Raw genomic sequence first — 10,294 nt, 5'->3', positions numbered from 1 at the left:
TGTAGAAGAGACAGCTAAAGAACCTCGGGATATGGAGGGACCAGCCCGTGGACACATGACAGCTCTGGCTGTTACAAGCACGTTCGCCTCATTTTGTTTCATGTGTTAATATCTCCTGTTTTGCAATTGTTTACCGTCTGAAAGGCGATACGCTCAGCAGAGATCATGTCTTCTTCAAACTCGCTGCAAATGACTCAGGTCTCAAAAGTAAGAATTACATTTCCGTCATTAATAAGTGTCATTTTATTCCTAGAGATTGTGTGCAGAAAGTAAAACCACGGTATTTGTACAGGTATTTACACCTCAGTCTTACAGCGTGTGTTTATGGTTCGCTGTTGTTTATGCTGCTTCTGTTGTGTTTTGGCAGAACCGACGCTGAGATTCACGGAAACATCTCACAGACGACTGAGGATTACTAAAATCGGCTCCGTGATCAAGGGTGAGGACTGGTCCCCTGAGGATTGGTGGAGAGCTGTGACAGACGGCCGTTACCAGACGGGCAGGTACTACTGGAGGTAGAGATGACCGATCCAGCTGATAAGCTTTGTTTCGCTGGTGTAGGCGTTGTACAGGAGAGCTGTGGTGTGAGGGGGTGTATGGAAGTTGGCAGTAATATCTGGTACATCCTGGCGGGGGTACCAGGATAATACGGTCTCGTTTTCTATTCACAGTCTTTATCAATATGCTGAGATCGAACCGAGAAACAGACCTTACATACAACCTCTTCATCTCGGTCTGTACCTGAACTGTCATGACTTTTCAATGACAGTTCTGGACTGTGAAAGCAATCAGGTAATTTGTACTGTAAGTGACCTAGTCGTCACAGAGCCTCTCGTTCCATTTGTTCGTTTTAGCCCTTGCACATCAGTGTCTGCCGGGGCCTCCGTGGCTCAGTCGGTTAGCGCGCTAGCGCAGCGTAATGACCCAGAAGCCTCTCACCAATGCGGTCGCTGTGAGTTCAAGACCAGCTCATGCTGCCTTCCTCTCCGGCCGTACGTGGGAAGGTCTGCCAGCAACCTGCGGATGGTCGTGGGTTTCCCCCGAGCTCTGCCCGGTTTCCACCCACCATAATGCTGGCCGCCGTCGTATAAGTGAAATATTCTTGAGTACGGCGTAAAACACCAATCAAAAAAAAAAAAAATCAGTGTCTGCCCGTCTGGTAACAAGCGAGTCTTTGACTCTACCTGAAGTCCTCTGTGACATGTTATAAACACTTCCTGACCATCAGGAATTCCGGTAAATGGCGACTGTTTAACTCTACCTCAAGTTCTATGTGACATGTAAACACTGTCTGACCTTCGGATAACCATAAATCAGTGCTATTAATCAGCTCAATTATATTAACACTTGTTGAAATGATCTAGTATGGCCTTGGCTTAAATGTTTTTTTTTTACAATTTGCCTGTCGATGTTTTAGTTAACGTCAACAGTGTGGCTAATTCAGTGGCCTATGTATGACTTCTGCAAGCTTGTGAATAAACTTTTATACTTCATTGCACTGAAACAATTTGAGGGCGTTACCGTCATGGGTCTATAGAAGGTTCACGTCCGTAAAGCTGAATTACATTGCTCGATTTTGCTAATGTTTTTGAAGAAGTTTTACAAAATATTTTGACAGTCGATTTTGATAATGTCACAGCTGAGACTAACATTAAATATTCTTTCAGGTGTATTTTTTTTTGAATGGTTGTTTGAAAAGTGGATGAGGGTAGGGGTAAGTGCAGAAGATATGGTAGCCCCCACTTTTGCAAGAACGCCCCCCACCCCCCACCCTTCGCCAATCGCTTCCTACTCCACTGTACTTAGACTACCGCTAACAAAGGATAAACTTCAACAACAACGTCTCATTAAAATGTCATGTGTGTGTCATATGCTCAAACTAAACTCAGATTATGTCTCATATGGCATGCTTGCGGAATTAGCCCATGGTAGCATGTAAATCGTAGGTTCAGAAGTGTGAGTCAAATGCAAGGCCAAAGATGACATTAAAATGCACTCATAGCCTGTAACAATAAGTCAGTTAGAGTTACTTCCCCTGCACGCTCTTCACGTAGGAAGGGCTATAATGATGTGAAAAACGGGGAGCTTGATGAGGATATACAAAGTTCATCCTGAAACTTCACCGTGTCATGCCTTATTCCTGACTACCGTAAAAAATAATTAGGCCTACACTCCAGCACATAACCAAACAGTACATGGTGTTAGAAAAGCCAGAGAACGAACCTGTCTGGTATACCAACGCGCCGCATGGAATGGAATGCGCCAAATCTGCCCGAAGCGTGGCGACGATTTCAGCAACATGTTGACCTGATATTTCAAGGTCCTATAAAGGACGAGGGTGATCCTGTCCACTGTTCTTACCAGCGATAGAGTCCGTGACATGTTCAACACATGTACTGATGTTAGCGAAGATGAAGAAAAACCTACTATAACCGCTTACTGTCATTCGTACAACCGAAGTTAAATCTTATCATCGCACGCCACAAATTCGACAATGAGGTCCAGCGAACGTTTGTCACCCGGTCAAAGCTGTTTATAACGACACGGACGAGAGAATCACAGACCGTATCGTTTTTGGTACCATTTCTGATGGAGTGCAAGAGAAACTGATGAACGAAGTTGAAAAACTCACACTTGACAATCACCATCCATTTTGGGAATGCAATCATGTCTTGATTTTGGTTTAATCAAGTTTTTGTCTGTAGAAAATGAATCAAGCGCAAATTCAGATGTACCTCCAGACAAAACAACGGTACTTAACACCTACGGTAAAGTGTATCAGGGTATTGGCATGGTACCTGATGAATGTAATATTTACCTGGACCGCAAAGTAATACCGATTGCGCACCCACCGAGAAAGGTGCCCTGTGACGTAACGGGATAAATTACGCGACGAGCTAGAACTCGTGGAGAAAGCAGAGGTAATCGCGAAAGTTCTCCAGCCGACCTAATGGGTGAACTCGTTGGTCTTGGTAGAAAAAGCTGAAAGGAAAACACTCCGTATATGTCTCGACCCTCAGAATTTAAAGCGCGCGATTTTACGACCACTCTACCCAAGACGTACGCTGGACGATGTTTTGCCGCGTCCATGTATAGGGCCCGTAGCCCCGGGTTAATTAGAGTAACGTTCGTAGCCTTGGGTTTGGCAAAGTAACTTTCTCAGCCCCGTGTTTGGCAGAGTAACTTCTCTGTTCCCTTTTTGCAAAGTAACGTCCCCTAGTCCGGGCTTTTGTCGGTGTACTTTCCCCTATCCTCGGATTTTGTCGAAGGAAATACCCCCCCCCCCAGCACCAAGTTTTGCAAAGTAAATTTCCCAATTCAAAGTCCCAGATTTTGTCTGAGTAAATTCCCTCATCCTCGGATATTCCTGGAGTAAATTTCTTCATTCCCCGGATTTTCTGTGAGTAAATTTCCCCAGCCCTTAGTTTTGCGGAAGTAAAATACCCCAGCCCGAATCTTGTATGAGTAAATTCCACCAGCTCCGGATTTTGTATGAGTAAATTCCACCAGCCCCGGATTTTGTATGAGTAAATTCCACCAGCCCCGGATTTTGTATGAGTAAATTCCACCAGCTCCGGATTTTGTATCAGTAAATTCCACCAGCCCACCAGCCCCGGATTTTGTATGAGTAAATTCCACCAGCCCCGGATTTTGTATGAGTAAATTCCACCAGCTCCGGATTTTGTATGAGTGAATTCCACCAGCCCCGGATTTTGTATGAGTAAATTCCACCAGCCCCGGATTTTGTATGAGTAAATTCCACCAGCTCCGGATTTTGTATGAGTAAATTCCACCAGCCCCGGATTTTGTATGAGTAAATTCCACCAGCTCCGGATTTTGTATGAGTAAATTCCACCAGCCCCGGATTTTGTATGAGTAAATTCCACCAGCTCCGGATTTTGTATGAGTAAATTCCACCAGCTCCGGATTTTGTATGGGTAAATTCCACCAGCTCCGGATTTTGTATGAGTAAATTCCACCAGCTCCGGATTTTGTATGAGGAAATTCCACCAGCTCCGAATTTTGTATGAGTAAATTACCCCAGCCCCGGATTTTGTATGAGTAAATTCCACCAGCTCCGGATTTTGTATGAGTAAATTCCACCAGCTCCGGATTTTGTATGAGTAAATTCCACCAGCTCCGGATTGTGTATGAGTAAATTCCACCAGCTCCGGATTTTGTATGAGTAAATTCCACCAGCCCCGGATTTTGTATGAGTAAATTCCACCAGCTCCGGATTGTGTATGAGTAAATTCCACCAGCTCCGGATTTTGTATGAGTAAATTCCACCAGCCCCGGATTTTGTATGAGTAAATTCCACCAGCTCCGAATTTTGTATGAGTAAATTCCACCAGCTCCGGATTTTGTATGAGTAAATTACCCCAGCCCCGGTTTTTGTATCAGTAAATTCCACCAGCCCCAGATTTTGTATGAGTAAATTCCACCAGCTCCGAATTTTGTATGAGTAAATTACCCCAGCCCCGGTTTTTGTATCAGTAAATTCCACCAGCTCCGGATTTTGTATGAGTAAATTCCACCAGCTCCGGATTTTGTATGAGTAAATTCCACCAGCTCCGGATTTTGTATGAGTAAATTCCACCAGCTCCGGATTTTGTATGAGTAAATTCCACCAGCTCCGGATTTTGTATGAGTAAATTCCACCAGCTCCGGATTTTGTATGAGACTTGAGTAAATTCCACCAGCTCCGGATTTTGTATCAGTAAATTCCACCAGCCCCGGATTTTGTATCAGTAAATTCCACCAGCTCCGGATTTTGTATGAGTAAATTCCACCAGCCCCGGATCTTGTCAGAGTAAATTCCACCAGCTCCGGATTTTGTCAGAGTGAATCCTCCCAGCCCCGGATTTTGTATGAGTAAATTCCACCAGCTCCGGATTTTGTATGAGTAAATTCCACCAGCTCCGGATTTTGTATGAGTAAATTCCACCAGCCCCCAAATGTTGTATGAGTAAATTACCCCAGCCCCGGATTTTGTATGAGTAAAGCTGTTATTTCACATCAACATCAAATTATTTATTTATTTGATTGGTGTTTTACGCCGTACTTAAGAATATTTCACTTATACGACGGCGGCCAGCATTATGGTGGGTGGAAACCGGGCAGATCCCAGGGGAAACCCACGACCATCCGCAGGTTGCTGGCAGACCTTCTCACTTACGGCCGGAGAAGAAGCCAGCATGAGCTGGACTTGAACTCACAGCGACCGCATTGGTGAGAGGCTTCTGGGTCATTACGTTGCGCTAGCGCGCTAACCGACTGAGCCACGGAGGCCCCCAGAACATCAAATTAAAGAAACACACGATGTAATATGTAGTTTGATAGAGTCAGCAATGGTCTCGTCCCGGTTTCACAAAGCGGCGCAGGACATTCTAATACCGTGGAATTATCCTATATGTTTGACTCTCGTACATGTACGACATCTTTGTGAAACTGTCCCCAGGAAACCATATGGTAAACGCCGATGGAGTATAAAAGCCAGAGATACTTCCACAGAAAAATAAACTACATGTAACATTACGGATCAATTTACTTTTTTTTCACTTGCATAAATTTACTGGCGTCTACAACACAGCTTCCAGGTCTAGACCTTACATGCTGACGTAGTTCTTCTTAGCCACATATTAAAGAGCGGAAGTTGTAACTTCCTCGATTGGCGTTCAACATGAAGGGGATAGTGCATCGACTGGTTGACAAGTATCAGTATAATGGCTCGGGTGAGTCTGCTTACTTGCCTCCCGTAAGTCGTCTCAGTGAAGCAGCACTAGACAAAAGAGCGGTGGAAATCCGTCCTGCAACAAGGAGGCATACTGCATACACCCTAAGGATTCCTTCGTCGTCATATGACTGAAAAATTGTTCAGTACGACGTTAAACCGAGAGCACTCAATCACTCACTGTTAGCCACATATACAAACAGTCAAATATTTGAACTCTATTCGTCATGATGTAATGCATGGGATTAAAACGCTAAAAAATCTGTTACAATCTAGAGTGACTACGTCGCAATACTATATTTAAGTTGTAAAATGGCGCGTTCCTGTTGGGAAAATAAAGGACGAAGGAGCGACATAGACACAAAATTGTTCCGAAGATGTGATGGCCCCAATCCCTATGGCCACATCCCTACTTAAGATTGTGTTTGTTTGTTTGTTTATCTACTTATTTTTTTTTTGACTGGAGTATTACGCCCTACTAAAAAGTATTTCATTTGTACAACGGCATTACGATCGGAGGAAACCCAGCCATGTGCGCGGAAAACCAACGACCATCCACAGATTGAGGAAAGCCTTAGCACGCACAATCGGACATGAAGCCAGCTCTGTGGTTAGAAACAGTTAACAAATGTGGGGTAAAATCTCACAAAATGGATCCTGTACATAGAGTGCATGTGTTGATCATTACAGAAGTGTCATAAACATTACCTACAACGGTTTACATACACATGTACACGCATACACAGAGGATATGTAATGAGTGACCCTCACTACAACTCTCGTTTAAAAAATTTGATATCGACAGTCACGAATTTCATATCCTATTTATCCCATAAATGCCTAATTGTAAATGTATAGCCGAAAAAAATTGTTGCGTTTTAAACTTTTCAAAAACTGCGAAGTGATATCACATATATGGGTCAAGTGAAGCATCATCAGTAAGTGACCAGTGCATGGCAGAGTATAATAAAATACAGGCAAAATTTATTGAAATAACGACTTTTTTTAAATACCACAAACATGTCAAAATTTTGCTTTATACAAAATATGGTTCAATATGTTAATATTTATAACAAAAACATTAAATTTTACTATGGAAAGAATTATGGTCTAAAAATAGATTAATTCCACGTGCGCGGAGTACAGGCCGTGCAACTTTCAAAAAACAACTGATAGTTTAAATTTTGGGAAACTGCGCTGACGTCAGACAAAATTTATTTACATAACGGCTTTTTTACACAACAGACATGTCAAAAGTTTGCTTTATACAACATATCGTTCAATACGTTAATATTTCTAACGAAAATATTACATTTTTTACTACAGAAAGAATTACCGTCTAAAAAAAGACAAATTACACGTGCGCCGAGTACAGGCCGTGCAACTTTCAAAAAACAACTGACAGTTTAACTTAACGAAGCTTGAACAAGTAAAACAGTCAACAGAGTATTGATTTCTAACAGAATTTAAGTACGGTAGATATTAGTTTCATCTGGATGATGTCAAAATTAGTGAAGCTCAAAGTTTTGGGCCTATAGAATAATGTTAAGAAAAATAATGGCCTACGCGATGTTTTCCGTCGGGGGATTTTACTTGGCCTTCGTGGCAATAGCGCTATGTCGTAGTTAATGCCGGGGATTTCTACATTGATTCCATTATCTCTTGTCACAATTTTAACTTTAACGCGTCCTTTTTTGTCAATGTTTTCGATATCTCTTGGTCGAAAGTCGGCCATGTTGACATTCGCAGACGGCCAGAAAAAGTTGTAAAAAAAATAGTGCCTGTACAGCCGAGTTGTAACTTGGTCGATTTCAAGAATGAAAAGCTACACGGACCCATCAAATGTCGGAATTTATATTACACGTGGTGCATATCAAAACGATATGTCATGCCTTTATTATCCGGAAAAATGAACATTTATAGGATAGGTGGTGTTATAATGAAAGAGAATAACATTTGTATTTACATAAATACATCTCTCGTGTACTGTGGAAGAACTAAACACAGTAGGTATAAATGACTGAATGAAAAACCCTGTTTTCCGAATTTTCAACACGCAAGGCACAAAATATATGATCACAGTTTCAACAATTTAAAAAATATCACAGTGTTTAATATAATACTATGTATAACAATATTTGATATGCAAGATACATACAAGTATCATCACAGACTGTTACTGATTCAGAAGGTAACCGTCTACAGCTATGTTTCACATGTAGTCAGACACCTGATTCCATTAATAATGAATCATTTGATTCACTATTTGCGTGTATCATACTTTTCCTAAACATAGCACATACGTCTGATCATATCCACTGATTCCGAAGATGCATGTACATGTAAACTTGCCTTCAGAGCCATAAGATATGCACTAAGAGTATTGGATTCCTTGGACAGGCGAAATCATCTGATTTAGAACGGAGGCCTACATGTATTACACAATCTTTGACTCCTATTTCATGAACATATTTGTATCCTCTCTTGATTTAAATGTATAACTGTGGCCTATTTGATTCTTACAACACACTGCACAATTACATGTATCAGTTGGATCCATATATAAGCTACGTTTATTAGCACAGTCAAATGTTTCCTAAGATACATGTCACCTCTCCAGATATCACCGCCCATGTCCCTAAGCCACCCATGAATAGCCCCATGGCAAAGTCAGCATTCCCAAGTCTTGGTTTCCCACAAGAACATATATGTAGGATAGTTTTCACTGGTTGCAGCACAGCAAACCACACGGCTGCGGTAAACCAGGCCATGAGTCTGACACAGGCTCCCGTTATTTCTTCTACCCTTCAAGGGACGAGCTTGTGTCACACAGCTTTGATAGGCCACGCGGAACTGAACTTGTGTCACGTAAGCATCTGAATGGCCCCGTGGAATCCAGCTTGTCTCACATAGTATTGACAGGCCACGTGTAATCGAGCTTGAGGTACGTAGCATTGACGGGCCACGTGGAATTGAGTTTGTGTCACGTAGCATTGACGGGCCACGTGGAATTGAGTTTGTGTCACGTAGCATTGACAGGCCACGTGGCATCGTGTTTCTGATGCCCAGGAGGAGAATGTGATTGAACCCTGCAACAACAACAACGGAATGTACATGAACGTGAAAGAGAGGTTATTCAACTAAATATTAACTAAGCTAAGATGTAGACATAAGCCCACTTACACGGACGCCTTTTAACGTTAAGACCACGTAACGACCATGGCATCCATCATTGTAGGCATCACATCGTATTCCTTAAACAATACTGAAATTGGGAAGAAGCTCCTAGTGGGGAAGTAACACCTTTACCTGTTCGGAAACTAACATCTTTACCTGTTGGGGGACTAACATCCTTACATGTTGGGGAACTAACATCCTTACAAGTTGCGGAACTAACATCTTTACCTGTTGAGGAACTATCATCTTTACCTGTTCGGGAAAAAAACATCATTGCCTGGTGGAGAACTAACATCTCCACCTGGCGGGAAACTAACACCTTTACTTGTTGGGGAACTAACACCTTTACATGTTCGGGAACTAACGCCTTTACCTAGTGGGGAACTAAAACCTTCACCTGGTGGAAGAACTAACACCTTTACCTGTTGGGGAACTAACGTCTTTACCTAGTGGGGAACTAACACCTTCACCTGTTGCAGATCTAACACTTTACCTGTTGGGGAAGAAACAGCTTTACTTGGTGGGTAACTAAGACCTTTACCAGATGGAGAACTAACACCTTTACCTGGTGAGGAACTAAGACCTTTACCTGTTGGGTAACGAACACATTTACCTCGTCGGGAACTAACATCTTGACAATGGGGGCTTTATCCATTAGGGAACTAACACCAATACCTGGTGGAGAACTAACACCTTTACCTGTTGGGAAACTAACACCTTTACCTGTTTGGGAGATAACACCTTTACATGGTAGAGTACTACCACAACATGCCAGAGCTACACAAGTGTGCATGTACCACTCTACCAGAGCCACACTAGTGTACATGTACCAACATGCCAGAGCTACACTAGTGTACATGTACCACTATGACAGAAATACAGGAGTGTACATATACTACTATGCCAGAGCTACACATGTGTTCTTGTACCACTATACCCAGAGGTACAGGAGTGCACATGTACCACTATGCCAGAGCCACACTAGTGTACATGTGCTGAGCCACAGAGGCCCCCCCACTTATGGTCCGTGTTCAAATGTGTACATGTACCATTATGCCAGAACTACACTAGTGTACATGTACCAATATGCCAGAACCACACTAGTGTACATGTACTACTATGCCAGAACTACACTAGTGTATATGTACCACTATGCCAGAACTACACTAGTGTACATGTACCACTATGCCAGAGCCACACTAGTGCACATGTACCACTATGCCAGAACTACACTAGTGTACATGTACCACTATGCCAGAACTACACTACTGTACATGTACCACTATGCCAGAACTACACTAGTGTACATGTACCACTATGCCAGAACTACACTAGTGTATATGTACCACTATGCCAGAACTACTCAACATTGTACAGCTGTGA

General features: G+C 42.5%; 2 protein-coding genes across 2 annotated transcripts in view; both read right to left on the bottom strand.

Moving 5' to 3' along the window:
• The window catches only part of LOC135480367 (sodium-dependent multivitamin transporter-like), a 19,787-nt gene extending 19,034 nt beyond the window's left edge, over positions 1–753 (bottom strand). Inside the window, exon 1 of the mRNA XM_064760197.1 lies at positions 375–753. Coding sequence (XP_064616267.1) covers positions 375–753 — 379 coding nt within the window. The remainder of the gene's footprint in view (positions 1–374) is intronic.
• Positions 754–6,961: 6,208 nt separating this feature from the next.
• Positions 6,962–10,294, bottom strand: part of LOC135480207 (uncharacterized) — a 54,724-nt gene continuing 51,391 nt past the window's right edge. The window contains 1 exon segment of the mRNA XM_064759979.1: positions 6,962–8,823. Coding sequence (XP_064616049.1) covers positions 8,757–8,823 — 67 coding nt within the window. The 3' untranslated portion in view covers positions 6,962–8,756.

This window comes from Liolophura sinensis, chromosome 13 (assembly GCF_032854445.1).
Source record: "Liolophura sinensis isolate JHLJ2023 chromosome 13, CUHK_Ljap_v2, whole genome shotgun sequence".
Classification (NCBI taxonomy): Eukaryota; Metazoa; Mollusca; class Polyplacophora; order Chitonida; family Chitonidae; genus Liolophura; species Liolophura sinensis.
The sequence above is the reverse complement of the archived record's forward strand: the minus strand, read 5'-3'. Positions and strand labels throughout refer to the sequence as shown.